General features: G+C 46.1%; 2 protein-coding genes across 3 annotated transcripts in view; one reads left to right on the top strand and one right to left on the bottom strand.

Annotated features, from left to right (window-relative positions):
- Nucleotides 1-724, bottom strand: part of TRADD (TNFRSF1A associated via death domain) — an 84,743-nt gene extending 84,019 nt beyond the window's left edge. Inside the window, exon 1 of the mRNA XM_068202815.1 lies at nucleotides 546-724. The gene's annotated coding sequence lies outside the window, so the exon portion shown is untranslated. The remainder of the gene's footprint in view (nucleotides 1-545) is intronic.
- Nucleotides 725-3,759: 3,035 nt separating this feature from the next.
- HSF4 (heat shock transcription factor 4) lies at nucleotides 3,760-27,457 on the top strand. Of its 2 annotated transcripts, none has more exons than XM_068202803.1 (13): nucleotides 3,760-5,072; nucleotides 8,643-8,751; nucleotides 9,820-9,947; nucleotides 10,806-10,930; nucleotides 13,178-13,253; nucleotides 14,670-14,734; nucleotides 16,396-16,495; nucleotides 17,205-17,329; nucleotides 19,104-19,328; nucleotides 20,525-20,630; nucleotides 21,970-22,035; nucleotides 23,570-23,676; nucleotides 24,794-24,916. In XM_068202803.1, exons 1-12 carry the CDS (start codon nucleotides 4,950-4,952, stop codon nucleotides 23,627-23,629), a joined length of 1,308 nt encoding a protein of 435 aa, XP_068058904.1. In that variant the 5' UTR covers nucleotides 3,760-4,949; the 3' UTR covers nucleotides 23,630-23,676; nucleotides 24,794-24,916. The 2 variants fall into 2 exon arrangements, with proteins under 2 accessions (XP_068058904.1, XP_068058903.1); XM_068202802.1 differs by having other exon boundaries at nucleotides 3,761-5,072; nucleotides 23,589-23,676; nucleotides 24,794-27,457.
- Nucleotides 27,458-27,493: the final 36 nt, after the last annotated feature.

Genomic DNA, 27,493 nt, shown 5'->3' with positions numbered 1-27,493 from the left:
GGTCCCTTCCAACCCAAACCATTCGGTGACTCAGGGGTACCCCCTCTGCCTTGTTTATGCCCTTTGTTCTTGTGCCTCTGCAGTGTTAACCCAGCGGGTGAATCTTCCCGTCCAGTGAGCACTGCCCCATCCCAGTCCCCGCTCCGCGGTCAAACCGCTGCGGGATGCTTCCAAAAACCAGCCCCGGACGGTAAGTCACGTTTGCGATCACGGCTTTTGCCTTTTCGCTGACTTGGGCAGGCCGCTGCTGCTCAATTCCCGTCACAGCCTCGCTGGGAGGGGGCTGTCCCGAAGGGAACAGCGCTGGAGCAGCCGCCAGCTCCATCCCGCCGCGCTACGCTGCCCGCGGGGCCGGCGGCTGCCCCCGCTGCCCGGGTGTCCGCTCGGTGCCCGGCTGTGCCCCCAGCCCGGCACCGCGGGGCCCGGAGCGCGGCCCCTCCAGCCCGGCCCCTCCAGCTGTCCCGGCGGGACCGCCCGGCCCCGGCCCCGCGCCCCCGGCCCCCTGCCCGCGGCGGCCCCGGCCCGGCGGCCCCGGGCGGCGTTACCTCCTCAGCGCCGGCCTCGGCCCCGACACTTCCGCCCCGGCGCGGCGCCGCTCGGCACCTCGCTGCGGGCGGGGAAACGGGAAGGCGAAAGTAATCCCAACAGCCCCCTGGAATGGCCGGCGGCACTTCCCTTTAATGCCTTCTGTTTGTCCAGGCCCGCCCCAGCCGCTGCCGGCCCCGAGGCCGCGCGGGGCAGGGGCTGCTGCGGGCGCTTGTCGGGGCTTGTCGACGCCTTGACGCTTCAGGTGTCCCCGCCGCAAGGCCGCCCACCCAGCTCGGTGGCTTGGTGTCTCGGGTAGGTGAGGAGGTGACATCTGTCAGAAATACTCCGTTCAGGTGGCTCCAGAGCTGCCCGAGGGCTGGGATGTACGCATCTCTCTGGACCATTAGGGATGGAGGCGAGTGCGGTGGCTTGAAGCCCCTGCGTGCCTTGTGGCTGACACACGGAGGCTGGTGGGTCCCGGCTGGCACTTGTCAGGTTTCCCCCGCAGTGCTGCTGCCGAGAGCTTGGATAGGTAGAGAGAACGAAGCAGCATTTCCCGAGTCCACGAGAGGTTCTGTGCCAGTCAAAGCATCATTTGGGTCTCCATTGCTCAAACTCAGGTAGCTGCCTCCTGCCCAGACTGCATCTGCCTTGCACAGGTGCCCTGTGAGCTGAAGGATAACAGCAGCTCCCTTGTTTGTCCCCATCTGGTGAAAAGCTGGCATGTGCCTGGGGCCAGATTTTGGGCTCACATGCAAGCTGCAGTCACTCTGGCTTGGCAGTGGTTTGTGCAAACAGGTCAACTGAACTGCAAAAAAAAGCAGGAAGCATTTTAAAACACTAAAAATGCCTATATATATGATGCTATTTTACAGCAACAGTATTTTAACAATATAAACCTAATTCGTTTGCTAAAGGAAAGACGTGATTCAAATAGCTCTGTAAAGAGGTTAATCTGGGCTGGATCTCCTGCCTGCTCTGGTTCACAGGGTCAGATCTAGGGGAGCAGGCAGTGCCTACAGACCCCTTCAGGGTCAGCAGGCCTGATGGTGCCAATGCTTCTGGAAACAAAGCATTTACTTGCTAACAGTTTTAGCAAGTGAGTTCATGCATTTAAGGTCTGTCTGATGAGGCTAAATGAACCTGGACATCCTAACATTTCGCTATAAAAGCCAAACCTGAAGCAGTGCTGGCTCCCAGAACCAGGTGGGAACCACAGTGTGATTGCTGTGGGGAGCATCACCCACCCATGTCCTGGAAATGTTTTCTCCTTAAAGCCAATCTGCCTTCTGTATATTGTGGGGGTAAAAAAAGAATGGGTAGCTGAGCCCCGAGTTTCTCCTCTGCTGACCCTTGCTGAGTGTGTGCCTTCTGGGAGCATCCCATGGGGCAAAATCAAAGTGCTTGATGAGCACTTGGAGTTTCATCTTGTTGTTCCCCACTTGGGAAGTAAAGATGGCAGTGAGGGGAGAGGCTGTGGCTCAGTGGGGCTCAGCTGGCACTGACTGGGGCGTCAGGGTTCAGAGGCAAGTCTGCCTGGGGGGCTGGGGCTGGGATAGGACAGGCTGCCCTGAGCTGGCAGCAGACAGAAGGCTACAAGCACACTCTTACTGTCTATGAGATTCACAATCCTTCTTAATGGCTCCAAAGGCTTTAAGGAAATCATAAAACAAAAGGAGCTGAATATGAGATCTCATTTTGCCTTAACACTTTGGCAGATGTGTGTTAGAGACAGTATTAAAAGCAGCTAAAAGTAGAAGAGCAATGTCCAAGCTGTCAAGGTGATTGTCAGAGAAAATGGCAAAAGATGCTGAGTTCCCAGGAAGGAAGCAGGACGGTGTCACTTGGCTGCTGTAGCTGGGCTGGGTGGGAAGGGGGTTGTCGCTGATATGATGGCAGATAAGATAGCACAGCTGCTGTGCTGCTGCCACCTCACACTCCGAGTAAGGAGTCACGCTTCAAAGCAGCACATTCTAGAAAAACGTGCAGTTGTGTTCCCCTCTGCGTTACGCTTTTTGCGTTGCTGCTCCGTACTTGCTTCATGGTTTTCAACTCCGACCCTTCTTTGAGGCTCTCTTGGTGCACAGGTTTTTATTTAAATGAAACCTGCACTGCTGAGAGAGTGCTGTGACTCGGAGACCTGGGGCTTCCACAGCCCCAGCGAGGGCATGCCATGAAATTCAGAGTGAGATTGTGAGACCTGGCCCATGCTCCACTGCTGGCCTGGGAAGGGGAATGTTTGCTTTTAAAAATCTCTTGCTCGGTTATGAGAGGCTGAAAAAACATGTCATGGTGGTAGTGTAGTTTGTGCAGAAATCTGGAAGAGAGATGCAACACATTTTGGAAGAAGGCAAATGGAAAAGTTAGGTAATGATCTGATGCTCTAAACCTTCTTCCCAGACACTTACTCTTCTGCATTACAGTTCACAGGAAAGGTTGATTAAAATGCACTTTTCCCTTATTGTGTCAGACATTTTAAGTGCAGTTTGTGCAAACTGGAGTCAAAGTCAAAAAAGGTTTTTTTCCAAACTGCAACATCTCATCACAGGCAAGGACCACTGTCATTAAGCTGCTGGTTTCTACTCTAGGCCTTCTGTTACACTATCAGTAAAAATGGATATGTGAGGCTGTTTTCTGTGCAGAGCTTCTGCTTGCAAAGAGGTTTTTCCCCTACAGTTTGAGAAATCTGTCTAAGCTTTTTGAATACCACTGCAGCAGTACCAGAAAATTCCCTTGCATTTTTATTACTCAGAGTAGCAAAACCTCACTGTAGAAAAAAAGACCGTTTTTTCCCAAAAAAAGCTTTCATCTGACATTTTTAACTCTTGAAAAGTATCACTCAGCTTCTTAGGATTGATTGAAAAAAATGTGAAACAACTGACCAAGAGATTTTCATAATTTTTTAAAGTTCAAATTCAAAATATAGTGAAATTTCAAGTTTGATTTTTTTAACCTCCTCTGTAGTCCAGTTTGTTAAATCCTAATGTGTGTGTCCCTTTTTTGTTGCTGTTGTTTTATTTTTCTCTATTCTCTTGAGAATTAATTGCAGTTTTGGAAGTTTTCCCATATTTAAACCTGACTGAATTGGTAAAATGTCTGCTCCAGAGCCAGAACTGTGGCATTACATCCCAGAAGAAATCCTTGTTTGAATATTGCATTATCTTTCTCTTTGAGATGGACACAGAGTCTTCCAGGTATGCAGGCAAGGGGCTGCAGCTGTTCCTTCCAGCTCTGTTTGGCATTCACAGAGGTCAGGTGAGAGGAGTGGGGTCCTCTGTCCAAGCACCTTTGCAGGAATAACCTGATCCTTGTTTCCAGTGCGTGTCAAACATCTACTCCACTCTGCCATGGCACTGCTGACCTTGTGACTTCTCTGTGTGATGATGTTACCTGGCATGACTAGCACCTGCTTGTATAAAATTTGTCTTACTTGCTGGGTTTTGTCAGTCGCTAATGGTGATTTGGGTTTTAGGGGAAATCCCACATTCTTAGTACACTGTTCTAAGTTGCCCTTTGAAAATGGCAAGAAAAAATTAATGCACTGTTATCCTGACACTTATCTTGTCTCTTCTCACCTCCTGACTCTTTCAGTGTTTGGCCTTAAAGGACTCTGTAGGCATCAGGTGAGAAATCGGTTCCATTTTTTAGCAGGAATATTGAGCTTTGCAAGTTTTTGCTAAGGACCTCAGGAAAATTTAATGTTGATTTTATATTTTATTTTGTTATTTAAAGAGCAGTTTCTGAGTTGAAATTACCCTGGCATTAAGTCACACATGTATTTAGAGCTATTTCAATTTTTATATTAAAGATAAAACCATACTGTCTAATAGATTCTATGTGTAGCTGTTTTCAGCATCCTCTTTCCTCATGAAAGAGCTAAATAATTTCTGTTGACAAATAACATAATAGCTAAACCTGCTTACAATTTTGACTTTACAAAGTCTTGCTGAAGATGTACAGCCCTGAGTCTGGCCAGCTCTCCTTTGTCTATGCCAGCCAAAGTTTAGGACAAGAAAATTCCAAATTAACAACTCAGGTGCCTTCAGACACCTGGGATGTCTGTGCCTGGGTGTCCCACAGACTCTGGGCAGGTGGGTTTGCTCTGGTGACTTGCCCACCTCCCAGCATAAGGTGGGCAGCACGTGTTCCCTTTGCATGACGCTGCGTATTTATTCACAGCTCTGCGAGATCGGCTGCAGTGCATTTTCATTCTGTGCATTGTTCTCCGGGGCTGGTGATGCCATCCCATTGTGCTGAGTTTTTAAGAGTGCGAGCAGCACTGCTGATGTGACTCCCTGGACGCCTACTTTCCACTGGCCTGGGACAAAATTGGGTGGCTCATTCTCTGTGGGACGCAGGCGCGTGCAGGGACGCAGGCACCCAGGGCAATGGGGTCAGTTTAGCCGGGACACTGCAAAGCTATGCAGGATTCACCCAGCTCTCTGGTGATGGACGGATACTCCAGCAATGTCCCAGCCTTCCTAACAAAACTCTGGACGCTGGTGGAAGACCCTGAAACGAACCATCTCATCTGCTGGAGTTCTGTAAGTGCAACAGGTATTGGGTGTCACTAATGCCTGCAACAACAGGGAAAACCCGGGTGTGAGGCCCGAGCACTGCCTGGCACAGGAGCTGCCCTCTGCTTGGCAGGTGCTGCCCAGTTACTGGCAGAGTGCAGAAACAGGATTCAAGTGCAGGCACTTTTGGATATACTTGGTATTATTTATCTGAAATATTTTGGCTTTTCTGTTTCAGAGGGGCAACTGTTTTGTGGGTGTTTTAATTATGATATTTACACATTTCACTTGAAACATCCTAAAAAGTGTCTAATTTTCTAATTCTAATAATTCCACATGCTTTGAGAGAAATATTTTTCACCTTGCTTGAATCTGCAGCTCCCTAACATTTTCTAGGAAATATGCAAAACCCTTAAAAAGTTTCACTGCAGTTTGGTATTATCTCACGTGTGTTTCTTAGCAGCTTCTTACAAATGTCTAGGTGGAAGGCAGGAGATAAACAGCACTCAGAAGTCAGACTCAAACCTATAATTTAAACAGATCTCAGACTGGCACCCTAAATTGTTTTGGAAGAGCTTTACTTGAATTTTCAATGAGTCTGTGTGATGATAATACTGATGTGGGTATATATTGTCTGTACAGCTTCATAGGGATAGATTGCTTTGCTTTGGCTTCTTATTTTTCACAGAGACATTAATATATTAACTGCAAGCACAGAAATAAAATTATTTGTCCCCTTTATACAACACTTTGATTCCACATTGTGCTTTTGACTTGTGATTTGCTGCAAGTAATGTGATTTGTTTTCAGCAGGGAGTTATTAGATAAGCTGTGTGCATAAACTTGTTCTCCAAAATCAAGAATCTATAACATAAGCAAATTTAAAGGGAGGTGGTAAAAATGTCTAAAGCAGCCTTTCTTATATATACTTTGTGTCTAGTAGACTTTTCATTCAAAACCTGAGACAGGATTTGAGCTGCATTGGTATCTGTGACTGTGGTTGTTGCTGGTATTACATGGCCATACCTCTGAGAACCACCAAGTTTTAAATAAGGATTTTAAAGCTAGAAATTATTTTCTAACCTGTGTAAATAGTCCCCTCGCTGTTACACTTAGAACACTGTTATTTTTGACTGACTACCACTGTGCTTTGCTTTCCTGCTAACTAACATGCAACTATATCCTTGGAGGTTTTGGTAAGGCTTTTAGGTGTCTAATTTTCCTGTTGTTGCAGGTATCCATGTTTCTCATATTCTTCAGCTTCTATACGTTGGTGATGTTGGAGCTGAAAGATGAAAATCTTATACCTAAGAAATCTTATACCTAAGATTTCTGGGTGTAATCAGTAATTCTAGAAAATAGGACCCATGAGGACCTGTGAACTGTTTCTTAGCATGAAGAAGAGATGGAGAGGAAATACAGTAATGGTTTACATATACACTAAAGTCTGTTGTGAGGTGGAAAGGAAAACTCTGCTCTCTGTGTCTGTGGTAGATTGGACAAGAAGTAATTCAATTATTTTTTTTAATGGAAGTGCAGTAAGGGAGAACTGGCAAATTCCTGGACTAACACTTGTCTTGTTAGAGAACAACATGCCTGTCCTGGTGGTTCTGTCAAAAGCAGCTGAGATAAGCATCTGCCCCGATTGTTGAGCTGCAGAGTCAGTTTTGCTTTGGGCAGAGAAGACTTCCAGAGTTTCTCTGAGCTTGTGCTCCCATGGTGTAAAACAGCCAAGGCACAGCTGCAGTGTGGGAACAAGCTGACACATGCACAGTTCATCGGTGAGCACACAGTAACCCCAAGATCTCTTGTGTCTGTAGGAGCCTTTCTGAGTGTGCCAGCTTCTGAGAACATTGTGGCCCTGAATTCAAAGGAATGGCCTCTCATGAAAGGCCATAAGGACTTCTTGAGGTATACAAAACTCTTGTGCTTCTCATTTTCCATCAGTGGGTCCAGCCTGGGACACACAGCTGTATCCCAGAGTAAGGAGGCAGAAGCACAAGGGAAGCAGAATAAACCAGCTCTGTCCCCAGGGCAGTGTCTGCAGTGTTGGGAAACCATGGTCTCTGCTGTCCTGTCTGCAGACTTGGTCTGTGAGGATAATTCCAGCATGCAGGTCATCAGTGAATCTCTTCAGTGCTTGTTCAGCCTTTGCTTCTGCTGCATGGGGTAAGGAATGATAGGAAAGACCCCAAAAATGGTCAAAGAGCCATGTTGAGGCACAGTCATGTTCAGTGTTTGCAGTAGTAAGCAAGGAGCAAGAAGTACAGCTGACCCAAAGTCTCATGTTAGTGGGTGTTAATTGTTAGAGCTGCCAAATGAGCCTGAGCTCAGAGGGAAATGGCACCATTCGGTGATGGAAACGCAGTGTTGGGCAGCAGGGTTTGCCAGCTGGCTGGTTTCTGGTGGCCATGGGCAGGCTGCAGGCACACACCAGCCCCTGTTTAGTCACTGAGCTGCACTGGGATTGAGCTGCTCTGATTGCACTCCCCGTTTTAGAGACTTCCAGACTTCCCTGAGAGCACCCTCACAGCTGCAGACCCCCCGATGGGTACGAGGTGGGACTCACACCACTGGTACCCTCCTACTGCACACAGAGCCTGAGGGCTCTTACAAAACACTGTCCTGTGTCACAAACCAGCCCCTGTGGCATGCCCAGCCAGGCTGACATGCCTCTGTCTGATGGTAGTAGCACTGAACACAGCAGGAGGATGACTGTGGTGTGCTGGTCTCAGACCCCTCCCTGCCAACACAGTGCAGGCTCTAGTGTCTTTAGCTCTTGTCCCCTGAAACTCAGCTGCAGCTGAGTCAAGTCCCTAATATCTGCTGATGTCATTGCACTGATGTAGCTGTCAGCAGGTAGAAGGCCAGGCAGGGAAAGCACATGGCCTGCAGTGCATCTTTGCCAGCAATCCCAGGCTGTTTGCCTTGTTTGGCAGTCATGGATCTTTGCAATGCAATCCCAGAAATGGAAGATTTATCTGATTAACATGTGTGTTGCTAGCTTGGACTGCAAAGCGTGACTGTCAACATTTTGTGGGTTGCACTTGTGGCTGTTTTCTGTTAATAAAATGTGCATAGAGCTTCTGGGCAAATGTGGTGTCTCCAGAGATGATTTGCTTCTTGCCTTGCTGTGTTTCTTGTGCCATTTCTCCAGGCAGTGCTCCCTCCAGGACTGCTCTGCTCTGGAGCAGATGGTTTGGGGTTAGATCTGAACAAGAAGGTTAATAATGGCAATTCCCACTTTCAGGGCCTTCTTAAGACTCGAGTCTTTCTGTGAAGTCCATGCAAGAGGGGATGATCACAGACCACCTACTAGCTATTTGGGCACAAAAGTCAGTGGTTTCTTTCTCACATCCAAGACTCTCAACTAAGCAGTGACAAAAAGCAGAAAAGGATCAAACCTGCAGCCATAGAGGCCTGACTGTACCGGAACTGAAAGGAGCACATCTGTCATTGAGGGCTGTTGTCACTCCTTTTAGCTTCAAAGTGGCAATTCAGAGGACAAGACTTCCCCTGCTGTAGGACTCCTCTTGGGCCTGTCTTGTGGTCAGGGATGCTCCCCTAACTTTGCCTTTGTCCCTATCTCCTTTGCAGAATGGCACCAGCTTCCATGTGTTCGACCAAGGCCGCTTTGCCAAAGAGGTGCTGCCCAAGTATTTCAAGCACAACAACATGGCCAGCTTCGTGCGGCAGCTGAACATGTGTAAGTGCAGCTCCCAGGGCCCAGGACACGTGGGCCCCACTGATACGGCAGCTGACAGGAGGCATGGGAGAGAATTGTGCAGAGAAAAGTTTGGGGTCTCATGTATATGACTTGTTGTGGCATTATTGATTTTGCCAAAGAGCATCTGCCTCTCAGATCCTGGAGTAGTGATCTCCTTGTGTTTACCTTAAATTCCAGCATGGAATTTCTGTTAGATTACATTTCAGGATGTGGGCTAAGAACTTTCACCTACCAGGTGTTCTGCTTCTCTTGCATTGATCTGATGACCTGTTATTTTCATTTTCCATTTTATTCTGTACGGAGCTTTATCCAGCCACCAACTGTAACACCTCCCCCAGAATGTGCTGCTCTTGTGGGTCGTGTGCCCTGAGCTTATCCCTTTCACCTACCATATCACTGAACTAGTAACAGACAGTTCCTCTCCCTGCAAACCTCACCTTGCTGATCAGACATTTTTACCCCTTAAAGGAAGTTTAGGTGTAATTTTCAGCCACTTCAACAAAATGACTGTTCTGATAGTTGTTGGAAGTTTTTCAATGAGTAATTAAGTTCCTTACTCAAGTTTTAACTTTGCTATTTCACTCTATAGTAGCATTTTTGTAAATTTTAGGCCAATCCTTAAATACAACTTAGAAACTTTTAAGGGCTTCTGAAAAGCAGATTTCCAAATGTGCTCGTGACCTTTTTTCCAAAAGTGTCACCTGTTGATGTTCTGTACCTTTGAAAAACCTTCCCCTGAATCCCTGTGGCTTGCAAATTGAGACAGGAATTCCCTAAGAGCTGGCATTTCAGCTCCTGGCAGAGCAACGTGCCCGTGGTGGAAAGGCTTTCATGGCACAGGCTGCAGCAGGGGTGGCCAGTGGGATGCACAGAGCTCTCCTTTGCCCTGGATTTCTGGTGGTTATGGCCCAAAAGCATGTCCAGGGGTAAGCACTGGCAGCTCAAAAAGTGTGGAGGGTGATCAGAAATGTCCTCAAGAGTGACGAGGGTGGGAGGTGGAGAGAGTGCTGGATCCTGTTGCCCATCAGCCGTGCCCTTTCTGTGCAGATGGCTTCAGGAAGGTGGTGAACATCGAGCAGGGGGGGCTGGTCAAGCCTGAGAGGGACGACACTGAGTTCCAGCACCTCTGCTTCCTGCAGGGCCACGAGCACCTTCTGGAGCACATCAAGAGGAAGGTGAGGGGCACTGTGTGGGAGCGGGGAACAGGCACCTGCCTGCTCAGCATAACTCCAGCATCACCCTGGTCTTGTTCCTGTCCTCCCCACATATATGTGCACCTGGGTTGGGGGTTCTTGGTTTGCAGGGCTTGGCTTGCATCAGAGTTTTGTCTGTGTTTTTCTGGTCTGTTGCTCTGTATCACAAGATGTTTGTGTAGTGCTGCAGGGCCAGGCTTGCTTCCCATCCCTCTGCTTTTGAATTGTTACTGCTTTCCTAGAGAAATATGGCATAAGTCCTGCAGGGTCCTCAATAGCCATCTCTTTTTCTTATACAAGAAGCAACCTACTCCTGCCCTCTGTTTTCTGTCTTTTGACCTATTATTAATACCCTCAAAGTGTTGTTCTCTCACTGAATTAGCATAGCAACTTCTGAAAAGGGGCTTGAGCAAAAGCTCTTTGGGTATCCAAGTATAGTATGCCAATTTGAAGCATTTAATCAGACTCATCCCTGTAAAACATAGGGCTTGATTTGGTATCTCCCTAGTTAAAGTAGAAAGATTAAATCAGTCTAGATCTATTCCTCCCTGATACTTAAAATACTTTTGTTTTCCCCTCAAGCTGATTTGAAATAGGTCCCCACTCTGTCAGGGAATGTAATTCTGCCAGCAGACCCTCTCTATGAATAGATTTGTCCTGTGCTTTGCTCTATTTTGCTCTTGCAATAGTACCCCTAGGATAGTTCAGACTCTTTGGCAAGTGGCCTGTCCTGGTGTTTCAGCTGGTGACAGTCCTACACCTGAGCCACCACAATTACTCTCTCTGTCCATGGCCCTTCTTGCACAGGTAAAATCTACCTTTGATTTTTTTTCACCTCAGGTGTCAGTAGTGAAAAGTGAGGAGACCAAGATGCGCCAGGAGGACCTCAGCAGGTTGCTATACGAGGTACAGATACTGAGAAGTCAGCAGGAGAACATGGAGTGTCAAGTGCAGGACATGAAGCAGTGAGTTGAATCCTACTCAGGCTGCTTCTTATGGGCATTTGCTTCTCTGGAGTGGGGAATGGTTGAAAGGAGGAGCCTTGCACACTTCCCTGCCCAGGGAGCACGTGGAGCCAGGGACTGACCAGAGATCTGTTGAGACAACAATGTGTAGGATTTCTATGCACAAAATATTTCTTTCTACAAAATATGAATTAATGCTCAACCTCTCTGTCTCATTTGTTTTTCCTTCACAGATGAGGGAAGCACAGAGAAGGTCAGACAGGAAATATGTGCATAACCTGGGGACTTAGATAACTATTGCCTCCAGATGGAAATGGTGATAAAGATGTAACTCTCACACATACAAGAGTCCTTGGCAGAAATGTGGTGGAGTCCACTCCAGCTATTAAGAAATTACCTTTCTGCCATCATTCACCTCCAAAATTTATGACTGGCCTAAAAAAATATAGTATGTTATAATATATAACGTAAGAACTTCTGTATCATATACTCCATGGACTCATCTCCCTGAGACTGTGTCATCTGATGTGGCCAAAATTGTTGGATAAGAGCAAACCCTGATGCAATGCTTCCTGCATCTGGCTGCCTCCAGCTGTCTGAGACTCTGGGATTTTGTGACTCAGACATGGTCCCTAAAAGATTAGGAAGTGGATGTGGTTTTATAAATCATATACTTGGAGAGGTTTTTATTTGCCTCCAGAATTTTAATATTTACAGAGAGCTTTGTTTAAAAAGCACTTGAATAATCAAATAGACCCAAACCCTTTATTTTATAATGAGAGCTGATATTCATACACCACCAGATGACACTGTCATTCTGGGCCTTAAGAGTAACACTGCATACTGGGAAACTTCATTCCAGACCAGCACCTTTTGTGCAATGGATACATATTTTTATCCTGCATCAATTTTAATGACTCCCACACTTAGCACATGCATGAGTTTGGACTGTGAATTCCAGATACAGCAGCAATGAGTTTCTGGGCTTGCATTTGATTTAATTTTTAAGGAGTTCCAGTATTAGTGATTTGGCCTTGATTTTAATTTATTCTCCCTTTTGATTTGCTTGCTCCTTCCCTCCATCTGGCAAAATTGCATTCAACTGATGAAAATAATATGATTTTTATAAACTAAGACAGAGGAGAAATCCCAAGCGGAATCCACGTTAAGAAATTTACACTGGTGAAGAACAATTAGGACATAGCTCCAGTACAAGCTGTCAGACTAAGGAATGCTGCCTTGCTGAAAATCCTGTCAGGACCAGTACAAAAAGCTCACTGCAGAGATTCTTGCTGTACAAGCTGTTCTACTGTGCTCTTCAGATCTCTGGACCTTACCTTCCCAGTTCTAGCATCCATCTGCACTAGAAAGACTAAAAAGCAAAAGGATTTATCAGTTTCACCTGTATGATAGGTTTTGCTGGCCTGACAGTTTAGGTACATCCATATACTCTAGAGATAAATTGGCTGGCAAAACCTTTTGCATCATGGACTTGGCTGGCATTCAGACTTGAAGGCAGGACAGTAAATAAACTCTGCATCTCTCCATCCCACCTAGGGACTGACTGTTAGAGGAAGCCTGTAAGCTCCCCTCTGTGCTGCTTCATTTACAGACAGAAAATAAATTTTCTTTATGCAAGTTGGACACAGGGCTGTGCTGGGTTAAATCATTGGCTCCCACTAATAACACCATTACAGTCATCCTAGTTCAAGGCTCTGAGATGCCGAAACATCTTTTTGTCTGCTCCAGTCACTACCAAACATGCATTTGAACCACCACTTGTATGAGTTTTAAGCAGGTGGAATACACATACACAGGGTCTCTGTTCACAGTCTTGTCTTTGGGAGCACTGGTGCAGTTGTGGACAGGTTGAGCTTTCTTGGCTCCCATGGAAGGACAGTGTGGGTGATCCAAATAACTCACAATCACAAATAAGGCTATGCTGAAATTCTGAGTTTGGCCCAAATGTTCCACAAAAACACATGTCCTCTTGTTACCTTCCCCTATAAATATTGGCTTCTCTTTATTTGTTTTTCCTCCATGCTTTGGTCTATAACTCTTTTGAGATCAAGGAATTAAAAGGAAGGCAATTGTGTGACCTTGTTTGGGACACCTGAAAAGAGCCAAACACTGCAAGAGCCCAGAAGTGAAACAGATTTTTGCACAGTTGAATCTATTGTGCATCATGGCAGCACCATGGGCTGTTGATGTTTCTGTTCTCATAGAAAATGTCTGTTTCACTTTCAGGCAAAATGAAGTTCTTTGGCGGGAAGTTGTTTCTCTCCGGCAGAACCACTCACAGCAACAGAAAGTCATCAACAAGGTAGTTGTCATATAAACTCCAAACTTGCTTGTGCTGCCTGGTCTATGTCCTCCTCTGATTTTTTTTTCTTGTCCTGTAATCTCCACACTGTGATAATGCAGTGTAATTATTTTCCCTTTAAGTTGTGTGATGCTTTTGTGTGTCCTATGGAAACAAGCCATTAACAAAGCACAGACCGTGCCCTTAAGCAAAAGATTTTAATTTCCTTGTCAGTCCTTTCTGTGATGTTAGAAACCACTTTTCTGTTGAAATCCTGAGCAAGAGAGCACAACTCTCACTTATTGCCCTGTGTTGGCTGTGTTCTGGTTGTACCAATGCCTTTGGGCTTCCCAAATCTTCCTCTTCCATTTGTTCACGAGAGGAACCCCACTGCTGCCAGCACCAGTGGGAAGCTGCAGGTGGCAGAATTGGCCACCCATTGCTCCACTGGGGCAATGTAACAGCAACTACTACATTTTCTGCTGTTACTGGTATAGTTGAGGAATTACTGTACAACCTTTTAGGCTGCAGAACCATCTCCCTTAAAATCTATCATGGCCAGTATAGAAAAGGCCTCTCCAGTGATTCCTGGATGGTGCTGGCATGACTGAGCACGTCACACATCCCAGTCCCCATGTTCTGACCCTCACGTGGCATCACAGAGTCATAGGACTGGACAGAAATGCATGAGGCTATCAAGCCTTCCTCCAGCTCTGAGGCTGGACCAGCCACATGCTTCATTGTAGAGACTTTTATGCAACTCTATTTTGTTATATTGAGCAATGAGTAAGAGCCAGCTGTGATATATAATAATAATGCTCTCTCTGTTTGGAGGTCAAAGCAAAGCATTAAGTTCAAGCTGACCTGGGAATATGTTGCTAAGTGATTCCTCTCCAAAGCTACTCTGCTTCCTTTTTAGTGTCCTGTGTCAACACTGACATTCATAGAGCTGAAAAACTCAACTGAAAGAGCTCAGACCCCATACAGGCTCTCCATAGGGAGTTGCCTCTTTCACTTGCAAAGTCTTTGTCAGACTTTACAGCACCTCTTCTAAATGTCTCTGAAAACTTTAATGGATCCAGGTCTATCTCCAGGCCTAGGAATGTTTGCATGTGCACTTCACAGGTCTGTTAGGACCAGCTGAAGTTCTTCATGCACAAAGTGAAGAGAGACAGTGCTGAGCACATGCATCCAGGAACCATTGCACAAAACAGGGACCTGGCTGTGTCCCTTGAAAGCCAGGCAGGCTGTTTTGAGTTCTAAGACAGCTCATTTCTGTTTCTGGCTCCAACGTCTCATACAATTTGACTCCTATATTCTATGGCTGCTTTGGAGTGCTGTTGGGAGGGAGGAATGTGTGAGATAAGAATGGCTGCAAGAGCAGGGAGTGCTGAATCACTCTGCTGATTAACACCAGATTTTGATCTCTCCTGACAGCTGATTCAGTTTCTGTTTGGCCAGCTCCAATCAAGCCCCAGCAGCACTGGGATAAAGAGGAAGCTGTAAGTACCCGTGTGTGGTGCACACGCTCACGGGTGCATAATGCTGCCCCCTCACTAAAAGCACAAGCTCAGCTCGCCCAGGCAGGCGGTCACCGGACCGGGGCTCCATGGTGATGGGAAATGAATGGGCTGAAGTGCAGAGTCAGACCTGCTGACAGGCCCCATTCACTGCTCTGTAGAGAAGCACCGTGTCAGCTGGTGACTTTTATTTGGGGAACACGGTGCGCAGTGGGACATGGGAGTGCTAACTAGAGGGAGGCTAAAGGGCAGGACCCACTGCTGGTCCTACAGGTTCCAGTTTTGTCACTTGGCAGCAGTCAGAGCAGGGCTGAGCCCAGCCAGCCCACAGACACCTTCAGTTTGACCCACAGTCACTGAATGTGGTGTGTATCCAACCCTGGCTTGGTGGTGTTAACCTGCAGGCCTTACAAAGAGGAAGGTGGGAGAAAATTTTAGCTGAGGGGTATCTTCAGATAGGCTCTTAAAGGCAAGTGAATAGAGCAACTTGAATTAGGAAGCTTAGTGCCTTTCAGGAGAGCAGCTATGCCTTTCTTGCCCTGTGGTGCTTGTGATTAAAAGAAGGGGAAGAGACTATTGAGTGGAATTTGCTGAGGACAGGGTCCTGCCTTCAGGTCCCACCTTTATTACCTTGTGGCCTTTGACAACTTAGAAACTTCTCCATGCTGCAGAGAAAGGAGCCAGACCTCCCACGAGCAGCTCAAAGGAGTCAATTTTCATTAAGTCAAGTGTCCTTGTTCTTGACTGACTCCTCTTGTGAGTACTGTAAAGGCAGCACAGGATTGAATGAAGGAGCTCATAATCTGTACAAACCAGCAGGGTATATGCATTCTGCCTACCCCCTCTGCTGAGCCTCTTGGAGGAGCTAAACACTGCAGATAGAAAAGAAAGGGGCTCAAGGGGAGAACCTCAAGGGCTGAGGTTCATGACTGGGGAAATCTTCCTTCAGTAGGGTGGGTGAGCAGAGAAATGAGATGCCAGATCTGACCTCTAATTTTCATGGTCAGGCCTGTGTCCTTCCTGTAAAAGCTTTGCAGCCCAAGAAATGTCTTAGGCCATTGCTTTTTTTGTAAAAAGGCAAATAATTAGTGAGAAACTGTGGGCAGAAGAGCACAGAACTACCTGCACAGCAACTGTATTGACCTCCTTATGATGGGGGATTACACTTCACACAACCAGCTGCAATTTGCAAGGTAATTTAAGTTCCTGGTTCCTTGGAAACACAAAGGTCTGTCTTCCAGAAGCCTCAGCTCTTGTGTCTATATCTGCATCCTTAGTGTTTTATCTTTCACGGTTGTATTTTCCTGCCCCTCTTCTAAATGGCTGCAGGAAAGGATGGTGTGCAGCCTGGAGCTACTTGGTGCAGAGCAGAATGCTGCCTGGGGGCTCTGGGTAGGTTTGGACAGGATGGGCAGGTCTGCATCCTTCCCCTCTCTGTTGGGTTAAGGCTCTTTTTTGATGGTGACCTCCTCCAAAATGTTGTTAGCCTTCCTTGCCCATAACACCAGGCAAGAGAGACTCTTACAGCTGAGGAGAACCAGAGTAGACAAGGGAGAAGAGCTTTTGGTTCAGGGATTTTTTGTGAATGAGCAGCCAGGAGCCAGTCAATACATTCTGGAAGACAAAACTGTTTCTCTTCACAGACCTCTGATGCTTGACAATGGGATCTCGGCTCCACCAGTATCGAAGTTCAGCCGGCATTTGTCCCCAGAGCCCCTCCACGACCCCTATTTCATACAGTCGGTGGGTTCAGCCTCTGAGCTCTCTGGGATGGCTTTGGCTGGGGGGGGGGGAATGTTTGAAGCAATAATAGAGATTATGGCGTAAGTAATTTGGCAAGAGTTTGGCAGTGAAGAAGAAATGAGGTTTGCTAAGCTGGGTGACATTTAAAACTCCTTCAGCTCCCCAGCTTTATGGATGCCTTCATGAGGGAGGCCATGGGCTTTGTGGGGAAAGGCAGACCCTGCACGCTGAACTCTCCATGTTGTTACCCCAGCCTGGTTCACCTTGAGAGAAGAGAGGAAGAAGTGACTTCTAAAAGTGGGATTTTTGTAGCCTCTGAGGGATCCCCACCATCATCAGAGCAGACACCAGACACTTCTGTCATGCAGTTAGAATATGTGAGCTGGCGTGAGAGGCTCATATGGCCCTGTTGGGCTCTGTTGGATCTTTCCCTCCAGAGGAAGCTGAGCAGTCTAGGCAAAATGTCAGACTTGGTAAAACCTTTTGGTTGCTGACACTTCACAGGGTTTATTTCACACCTGTACCTCTGTGCGGTTGGAGGAAAAGTGAGAGGAAATTATAATATTGCATAGTAGGTAAAAGCTTTCTTGGTTTCCATACAGGGGGAACTCAAAGTCACAGTGAATAAACCCTAACCATCTCAGATAGGGCCTTGGACCTGTTTTGGGGTCAGAAGGATAAATCTATATGACTTTTGCTTTTCTCTTAGCCCTCAACAGAGCCTGCCTCTTGCTTAAACAGCCCTGCAATTGCTGGAGGACCCATCATATCTGATGTTACTGAAGCATCACCATCCAACATCATGAATATGCAATCCCCTCCTGAAAATGACAGGTAAACATGTTTGTGATTAAAAATAGGTAGAGTTGGGTATAAACATGCTTATGCAACTCTTCTCAAGAGTTTTTGTGGCTGTAATTCTACCAAAGTTTCTGTCTGATTCACAAATCTCTATAGAGATATGGGATGGAATATTTTTTCCAGTTTGGAAAGTGGGTCAGATTTTCAGAATTAGAGGGGGGTAATAACAGCATAACTTTCAAAACAAAGTCCTGAGTTTCATGCTGGGAACTTCCACTCCCCTCTGAGAAATATTCCATGTTTCTTTAGTCCCAAGTCCCAAGACAGAGACTGTCTCAGACTTAATCAAATAATGAGATAGTAACACTTGTTGGGTTTGTTGAGAGGGAGAAAGGAGGGTTTCCTTTTGGCTTTGGCAAAGAAGAAGCAATCAAATTGTACATCTAACAGCTAATGAGAACAGAAAGGTTGCATCACAACAACTTCCGATGCTTGACAACTTTTCTCTGAAAAGGCCCTGGTAACTTAAGAACTGAATACAGAGGTATTTTAATGCTTATCTCTTCCTGCCACAGACATGCAGTGTATTTAGGGCTAGCAGCAGAATAGCTAAAGCTATGTCAGTGGAAAGTAAGTAGACAGATGAATCATGGAAACAGTTTCTCAGGCATAGAGGCAAGGCAGTTATACTCTACAAACTGCCTGTAAATCTGTTGCATAATTGAAACCATAGCCATAAAATTAACTGGGAGCATGTAAAGAGCTTCAGATTAAAACAAACAAACAAACAAACAAACAAACAAAAAAACCAAACCTGGAAGCCATTTCTAAAGCAGAAAATCTTTACTACAACCTTCACATTAAGTTGCTTATTTCTCCTAATTACTGAGTGCCATCTGGTGGCTTCTGATCCGTTCTGTGTCTGCATGACTTTGGCATCTGAGCCAGCCATGGCCCCAATCAGTTCACGTGTGGTACCTCCTAAATCAGCTGTGCTTCTTGTGGGAATTTAGGCCCCACGAGATGAGAAGATGATCTGAAATGAATGTTGAGGAAAGCTCTGTAGTGTCACATACCCATCCCTGTTATCTCCGTGCCTTTGTCACTTTGGCTCCGTCTGTGCAGGTTCACAGGGAGCTCTAAAGTCTCCTACAAGTAACGCAAAATAGGTTTTTACACACAAGGTGTTTCTAAATAAAACTTCATTGTCATTTGTCCATCTGGAAATAATGTGGGGTGCCTCTCCATTGGAAAAGACAAACCTCTGCCTCCAACCAAGTAAAACATGTGACTATGACTGTCAGATCTCAACAGCTTCTGTTCAAGTCCTGCAGGGCCACAAGATCTTGACCTGTGTCATTGGGATCTCTAGAGTGCTTGCTGTTCCAATCCTAACTCCTGCACGGAAGGGTATAACTGATCTCATTCTTATGTCTAGGATGGAGACTTTTCTTTTTCAGGGGAATCTCTTCAGTCCAGTGTCCCCTTAACCTGTCCTAACACTCACCCAAGAAATGATCAGTGAATAGAAATTTATTTTCTGTATTTGCAAAACAATTAAATGGGGCAAATTCATTATAGCTGTGACTGGTGAAGTGACTGCAGATATTCCAGCTGAGCATGTTTCTGAAGCTTGCTGAAAAGAAAAGAGGCTGCTGGCTTCTTTTGCCCATCTGAGGAAATGGAAAGACCGTCTGTGGCAGTTTGATGGGAAGTGGAAGCAAGGCCTGGTGCTCCTGCCCTTCCCAGTAGCACGAGGCCTTTGTGGAGCAGCTGTGAGTGGTGCTCAGCCTTGTCTCTGCTGCAGGGAGAAGTGCCTCATGCTGATCAAGGAAGAGCCAGTGAGCCCTGGAGTGAAAGCCAGCGCGGAGCCCGAGGTGCCCCTGCCCGGCTGCCGGGCCTGCTCCGAGCCCCCGGTGCTGCCCGTGGCCATGGTTCAGTCTGTCCTGGAGGGCAAAGGCAGCTGTGGTGCAGCCCCAGCAGGGACCTCCCAAGCACCCGAGAGGAGAGGCAGGAGGGCCCTGCTGGACAGGTGAGGTGAGCCAGGGAGAGCCGTGGCCCTGCCTGCTCATGGCCCTCTCCTCCCATTCCCAGGGTGGGGAGGGAGGGTCACTCACTTCAAGTAGCCAAGTGCAGCCTGATGAGCTCCATCCTGTACCTGTGGCACCTGCTAGAGGACCTCTGCATCCCAGGGGACAGTTCACAGAGGTAGGGGGCATGTGGATCACTTGCTTGAAGGACCCAGCCGAGAAAGAGCTGTCAGAGGATGTGCATCAGAGCTGTGGGAGCAGGAAGAGGCTTTTTGCATTTAGAGGGATTTGGGCACTGGGACATCAGGCTCAGCCCCAGGGTGATCCCAGTGCGCCACTTCTGGGCTGTGCTCCGAGACTGAAATCCCAAGAGCACCCATGTTGTGGGAGAGTGTCCAGCAGGCCTCACCAGCAGAAGGAAAGCATGGTGCAGCTGGGTGCATGGTGTGGAACTGAACTGCAGTTCATTCTCGATAGCAACTGCAGCAGTGTAAGGTGGACCGTCAGGGAGGGGAACCCAAAACATTCAGTAGGATTATCAGAAAAGCTTCCATTTTCCTTTAAGTCCCTACAGAGAATCAAAGTCCTCCCTCTGAACCCACTGGATGCTTAAAAACATATTACCAGAAAAAAAGCAAAGAAAAAGAATCCCTTTTTAAAAGACCTGATTTTAAGAGAAAGTTTTTATAGCTTTTGGGGGTTTAATCACAGCAGGGCCTCACTGTTGCTCATTTAGCTGAATGTCTCTAGTAAATGCAGCCTGCAGGGTAAATGCCTGCAGCTAAGTCACTCCTTTAAAAAGCATTAGTTAACAGTAATTCAGGCATCTTGGACCAAGGAGAATGGCAATGCAGCCTGTTCTGGTTCCAAGTGCATTTCTAAAAGGATTTATTTTAAGGAAAGCTTTAATTTTCCCACTGTTGAGGAGATGTGCACAGACTATCCATCCCCAAACCACGTGTCACCCAGGAGAGGGATTGTCTCATTTGTTTTACCATCTGCCCAGTCCCCTCTGTGCTCTGCTGAGTTGTACTCTGGGATTAAACCAAACTTTATGGCATAAATCCAGGCTGACAGCCTTGGTTTTCAAAATGAGATTTAAACATGAACATCCTTTTGGGAGGCTGCTCAGTCCTGCTTTCTGTAGGCATCTATGCAAGTTTCCTTTGTGGCAATATTTCCCCTTGTGTTTTCTCAGAACAGATATTTCAGACCCATTGGAGGGCACTGACTGGAGCCTGGAGGGGCTGCAGCTGCTGCTGAGGAGCCAGCAGTACAGCCTGGAGCCTGCCAGCCTCTTGGATGTGAGTGTCACTGGAAAGGCTGCATCAAAAGAGCTGTGAAGTTGACAGAGGTTCCTTGGGGCTGTGATTCAGGTCATGCTGCTTGTTCTCATGTGGCATTTTATCTGCCACATGTAGCCTGTGGAGTCACAGCTCTGTTTTGACCTGCTCATAAGATTTCAGCTTTAAATTGTGCCCTTTTTTTTTCTTATTATGCATATTTGAACTTTAGGGGCACAAAACACTGAATTTGATAAAGAAATCAACATGAGACCAGACACATTTTTGTAAAATAGGTTTAATATGACTTTCTAGCTAGTTTGGTAATTGCTGTGTAGGGTTAATTTATTTTCTGCATATTCTACATCTTAGATATTCCTAGATTGTGTTTAGCTTTTCCTACCTTCCCCTCTTCCTCATATTCTGGGAAATATAGCCAATGTAAAATCTTCTCTCTGCTGAGCTATTTATCAGTCTCAGTTCTTAGATCACCTTTCTCTAGAAATGGATGGTGGCTTTTCCTTAAGCAGACATGCAGAAATAGGAAGGTTTGTTTATTTCTCTGTAGTACATATAGTTGGTATATGAAAGGTTTTTGCCAATAATCAAATAACTCTGTGTATAAGAAAAAAATCTCTATGTCAAATATATGCTCCCTTGAGGAGGTGCTTCAGATAAAGGCATGTTGTAAGCTTTCATGGATAAACAGAATGAAAAATAATTTTTAAAAAATCAATCTTATTCTCTTCAAGCAGTTCCCAAGTGTCTGTGGTTGATTCTGACTTTACAGAGCTTTTCTAATGGCCTGCTCTACCACTGACTGTTGGTTTCTGTTTCTTCTATCTCATTAGGAAGTGTTTTCCTTTTACTGACACACTTCTCTCTCTGTGCAACTAATGTCACAAAAGTGAGAATGAATCATAAAATTGGCCTCAGATCAACAGCTCCTTTTCCCAAATTGCTCAGACTTCTCAAGAAATTGTCACCAAAGCCCTGATGCAACAGTAACCTGCCCTCTGCTACTAAATTCTGGAATGCTTTTAAAAGTCATATGAATCTAGGGGTGTCCTAGGACTCAAGAGCAGCAGAAAAGGGCTTTGATCTGTGTGTGCAGCTGCCCTGGTTAGTGACAGGACAGTGGCATGGGGTGTCTGTGCTGTCCCTCCCCTGGCAGGCAGCAGGGCTCGTGGATCAGCAGAAGTGCCCAGAGCCCAGCCCAGCTGTGCCACAAGTCAGCACAGGAGCCTTTGTCTGCAGCTCCAGTTAGTGCAGGGCTGCACCCTCCAGCAGGCAGGAGAGGGCATGAGAATCTCAAACCATTCCACCTTTCACAGCCCTAACTGTAGTTTTGTCCCAACAGGTCTTTAATCCCAATTTATCTCTGAGTGAGTGGAATTTGACTGAAATGGAAGCCAGTCTGCCCCCGGTAAGAGATATGTGTTTCTGAGCTATGAAAATAGCAATCACAGAATCCCAGAATGGCTGAGGTGGAATGACCTTAATGTTCATCCTGTTCGAAAGCCCCTGCCCGCTGCAGGGACACCTTCCCCTACATCTCCTTGCCTAAGTAATAATGGAACTATGAAGCAGAGCTTGTGCATAACTGAGGAAGTTATTTCATAACCAGAGGGGAGAGTGAGCTAAAGCACAGCACGTAGGCATCTCCTGGGGGCAGCGTGAGAGTGCTGTATTATACTCTTGACCTGTTTTTCCAACTCAGCCAGGCTTTGTGTGGAGACGAGCTCTGACTGACTGTTGGTGTTCTGGAGGCTTTAATTGCAACTGGCTGCTCTAAACTTTCTCTTAGTGAGAATGTCACATCCTACTAATACCATAGATTTATAAAGTGTCTTTGTGCCAAAGCTCTTTATAAAATATGCCTTTACGAAGTGCTGCCATCCCTGTATGTTTCAGGAGCAGTAAAATACCATGCAATTGCAACAGAGGTTCCTGCATGTCTGTACATGAAGAAATAAGGAGAAATTGTTTGGTGGTGTTTCTTTGGAATCAATACTTACACAGACATTTCTGCAGTGCAGAAAGAGCAGGTTTAATAAACACTGAAGGAAACTGTAGACTCACAGAAGGATTAAGGTTGGAAATGTATTGCATAGCTGGGTTCCTTTTCCTGCATGATAGAATTTTCAGAGCCCTTGCTGACAACCAAGTTGGATGAAATCTTGGATGGTTCTGCCAGATATCTCTACAGATGCACAAGTAGAGTGTTATCTACTGTAATGAAATGCAAAGGGTCTCTAAGCCTTATTCATGGTATCAACATCCTTTTTAGGTTGTAATAATTTTGAATTTACTAGGTAATTCCACTTCCTGAGTGTTAGGAAGGAGAGTGTCTAAGAAATAGTTAATATTAATTAGCAAGTCTTGGAAGCAAGGGCTATAACTTTTTAAAAAGAATTGAAAGAAAAGGCCAGGAAAGGAGGCTGCAATGTCCAATAGTTCAGTCCTTGAGCCCACTAAATTTCCCAGGGGCTCTTGCTTGTACTACAGAAACTCATGAGCATGGAGAAGTGTGGAAGCAACACATGCAGGAGCTCCGTGCCTCGAGCACTGTGTAAGCAAAAACTAGTTTCACTTTAAAGACAGTCATAGGAAAATGGAACGAAAATATCTTTCTTCTTTGTTACTGGCTGCAGAGGGTTTGCTTTGTATAGCAGCCACAGTGAAACCAGCCTGGCCCCACATATGGCAGGAGCTTCACAGCATATTAACCAATGCTGAATAGGGGATTGCACCTCCCACAGCTCTGTCCTTCGGGCAGATCTGCCCCTGAGCACATGGTGTGGCTGTTCTAGTGAAGTGCAGTGGGGCTGGGAGGAGAGGATGGGCAGGAAGGATGGCTTGTGTTCCTGTGGGTGTTGTGCAGTGGGGTGAAGCACCGGTGCTCAGACATGGCCTAGTTCTAACAAGCTCCCCTGTCTTTGTATAATTGTACATTGTAGTTTATATTTTTGCATCAAGATGCAGCGACTCACAGTGGATCTGGAGAAGAGTGCAACTGAGCTGCCCCCAAAAGTGTTCAACCCACCATTCAACAACACCTGCCCAGGTAGGAGCACCAGCAGCTCTGTGGACCTGGCAGTAGGATGGAGTTCAGACAGCCAGATAGGATGTCCAGTATTGACAGCTTGCCATTTGAGGGAGCAAACCATGTCTGTCATTTTACTTTCATGGTTGTCAGTCAACAGTGTTTCCACAGCGGCTGCTAAGCCAGTTCTTGAGCAGTGGGAAAAGGGTGGGGGATAAACTGAGGTGTAAATGGAATTGAACTGGTTTTGCAATGGGTCCCCATCATGACTGTCAGTGCTTCCACTGTTTTCTCTGCCTGTTCATTGCCACCTCAGAGCAATGTGGTGATCTCAGTGGGTAGGGGTGGTAAGAGCTGGTACAATCTTGGGGTTCCTCTGGTTCCTGCTGCAGAGGAGGTGCCCCAGTAGCTGCTGGCAGCCAGAGGCACGGACTGTGTGTCCCTTTCTCCAGACCTTTTAGCAGACTTCGAGGGAACAGTCCAGCTGATCCACTTGCTGACTCCGATAAAGTGTGTTATTGACCTTAGATATGAATCCAGGAGTATTGCCCTGGCTGTGGAATTGTGATACATGTTCATGTGTGTTCAGCTGGGGACAGACCTGAAAGAGAAGCTCTTGTGAGCTTTTAGCTTTAGGTTGCTACAGCACCAAACTGGGTGCTGTAGCCACCTGAACCTGCCCCAGTTTTGATTCATTGTGTGTCATTCAAGGACTTCCAGCCTCAGCCTCTTTCATGAGCACCTCAAAGACATTAAAAGCCCAGGTACACTGAAGAGAGTCCTTGAGCATCCCCTGTTTGCAAAGCCTTTCTACAAAGAGGGAGAAAGACACATCTTGAGTGAAGGAGAAGAGCAGCTACTCTCATTCTCTTCTCAGTGTCTCCAACATTCAGTCGTCCCTCTTTCACTTGTGAGGCACCTCAGTTTTCAGGCAGAACCCACCTGGTGACCTGCAGAGACTCCCTTTGATTTTAATGGGCTTTTGAGTGAGTCCAAGTTCTACTCAGGTGTTTCCAAGCCATTTTACTGGAGGCTCCTCAGTCGCTGCTGCAGTTGAGATTTGTCACTTTTCAGTTCTACATATGTAAAACTAGGAACCTGCCTTCCAGAAGCTGAATTTTCTGCTGTCTATTCCTAGGGAAAGATGTGATTCTTGAAAGTGCCCAGCAGCTCCTCCTTGACCGTCAGTCCATCTTTGGGAACGACCTCATCAGCTTGCCTGAAAATTCATCACTTTATGTTCCTTCTGAAAATATAGCTTCCTACATGTCCTCTGTGGGTGTCCAAGGAGATATCCCTCTAAACCTGAGTTCTTCCACGGACAACAGCCAGTGATTTAGCTCCCAAGAAACAAAATCTCCCTCCCACCCATCCAAGCATCCACAGGTTTGAATGTAAAAAACAAAACTGACTCAGAAACCCACAAGAGAGTTTCTTTTTGTGCTTTTTTTTTTGAGTAAGTGGAAATGGTCAGTAGCTGTTGCATTACCTTCCCTGAACCTGGATTTCAGTGTTTTTTAAAACAAAATACTACTTCTGGTGCTTGCTCCGAGGGGGAGTGAGAACTTGCCAGGATTTTTTTTTCCTTGAAAATGCTTTAGAAATTTCAAATATTTTAATAAAAATTTAAGTGAAGAGTAGCTTTAAAGTCCATCTGAGACTTCATAAAACAGTGATCCTTACTAGTGCCTGCAATGGCAAACTGTTGGATTTTATTAGGGCAGCACAGATTAGCTAAGATGCCTGATCCTTGTTGATGCTGGTTATTGAATAGGAAAATAGTTCTACATGCCAGTCCAATGCTCTAAAAAGATTTTTTATCCATTTTCTGGGTTTGATGGGATGCACCTGTTCCTCCTAGGGTGAGTAGGAAAAAGATCTCTTGGGGTGTGTAGAAGCTTGTTTTCTGAGTGACCCCACCAAGAATGTGACTCTGGCTCTTAGGGGAGCTACCGATCTTCACAGGCTGCAAAACGTCCCATGCTGAGTTGAGAGTTTTGTTGTTTGGGATTTGTTTTGCCCCAAATTATTTTCTTTTACATAAAGGCAGGGCACTCCATACTTAAAAAATAGAAAAGGGATAGACTTTTCTGCACACACAATTTTCCATGTGCAGAGAGGGCAGAGGGAGTGCACTCTGGGTTTTGGTGCTGGCTAAGTATTTAATGTCCAGTCCAATTGGTTTTTCCTTGGCTTTGACCTGTTCTATTTTTCCTGAAGATGTACCTGTTGATTTATTGATGTATAAGATCTGATTAAACAATTTAATTTATTAGATACCCTTTTTAGATGGACTCTCAGCTGCTCAGTGTAGGAGAGAGGCAGAATGGTTAGTCCACCATGTCCCACAAACTTTTCTTCTGTCCTTTGTACATCTGAGACCTGCCTCAAAGGCTGAACTAACCTTCCCCATCCATGTGGTTCCTGACAACTGAGTTTCTCAACAAAGCAGAGCTTTGTTTTTTAATGCTGTAGTTCTAATGAGAACATATTATTTATCTCAGTATCTTCTACCTGAGTTGCTTTTCCTTAGGAAGGTTACCCAAATGCAGTAGGACAGACCCAGGAAATTCAATTAACTCAGGCCTCCTGAGGGCTTAGACAGGGAGGTTTAAGCTGTGCCAGTGTCATTTGAAGAAATGCTTTGCTTGTCTTCATTGTCATGACACTTCTTGGTTATGAACCACATTTCTGAGCATTGTGGTCAAGCAGCATCCACCCCAAAGTGTAGCTAATCACTCAGGTGAGTGCAGGCTCAAAATCTCCTCAATAAGAGGTGCATTTTTTAAATGGACCTTCCTGTCAGAACCCTTTCCTCCATCCATTTATCACTATGTGAACAAATGTGTTAGTTCACAAACATTCACTTTTGAGCACATTTTTGCCCAGCTGATTCCTGTGCTGGGAGCTCTGTCACTGCCTTGGTGGTGTGATCTGTGCAGGAACGAGGTTGTGAGAGCTCCTGAATTAATCCCAGCCACAGTTTTTGTGTTCAGGACTAAGGGAAAATTCCAGCAGCCCCCACTGGCCTGGTATTTAGATGATGTCCTTGAGTGTATCCTGGACAAGGTTTTTCTTTTTGACAGATTTGTGCTTAGAAATTTCACCTAGATCAGCCCATTTCCACCCTATTTTGCCCTTTCCAGTGATGGAAAGTCATTGAGTTGCACTCTGTTTACTTCCTCATAGGTAATTGAAAACTGCTTGGTGTCTGCTGACACCGACAGTGTATGTTCAAGATTTACACCCTTCTCTGAGCTTCCACACTCCAGGCTGCTGTCATGTTAACACTGAATGTATTGATGCAACAAGGTATTTAAGCACATGCTTCAAGCTTCTGAGTAGTTTTCCTGTGTTTCTATGGAGCCTGTCACATGCTTGAGGCTGGGCATAGCTCGTGTCTGACTGGATTGTCTGGTTGGGGTTGAGAAATGAACCCCTGGGGAGGGTTGCCTGTGGGCACAGCCAGGTGCAGCTGGGCCCTGGCTCTGTCTCAGGCTGTGTCCTACAGGGCAGGCTCCAGCCTGTGCTGGTGGGGAGCAGCCTCTCAGGAGGGTTCCAGGGATTTTCTTTAGGCTTTTTACTCTAATATAAACATCAGATTGGAGCTTGATGGTGAGAGAGGAACCTCCAGGAAGAGCACTCGGGAGCCATTGCTGTGAAGAAGGAAGCTTGTGTTCCTTGGCTTTTTACATTCTTAATTTTACTTGAAGGTGATGTGCTGAGACTGCGTTTTTGCACTATGCTGTACATTTGTAAAGTTTTACAGAAGACACTAATTAAACATGTTTCCTTTTTCTCATTTAGTCCTGCTTTGGCATTTCTCTGACTCCTTTCA

Source organism: Anomalospiza imberbis, chromosome 12 (genome assembly GCF_031753505.1).
Source record: "Anomalospiza imberbis isolate Cuckoo-Finch-1a 21T00152 chromosome 12, ASM3175350v1, whole genome shotgun sequence".
In the NCBI taxonomy this organism is placed as follows: domain Eukaryota; kingdom Metazoa; phylum Chordata; class Aves; order Passeriformes; family Viduidae; genus Anomalospiza; species Anomalospiza imberbis.
Note: the sequence above shows the minus strand (reverse complement) of the source record. Positions and strands in the feature narration are given on the sequence as shown.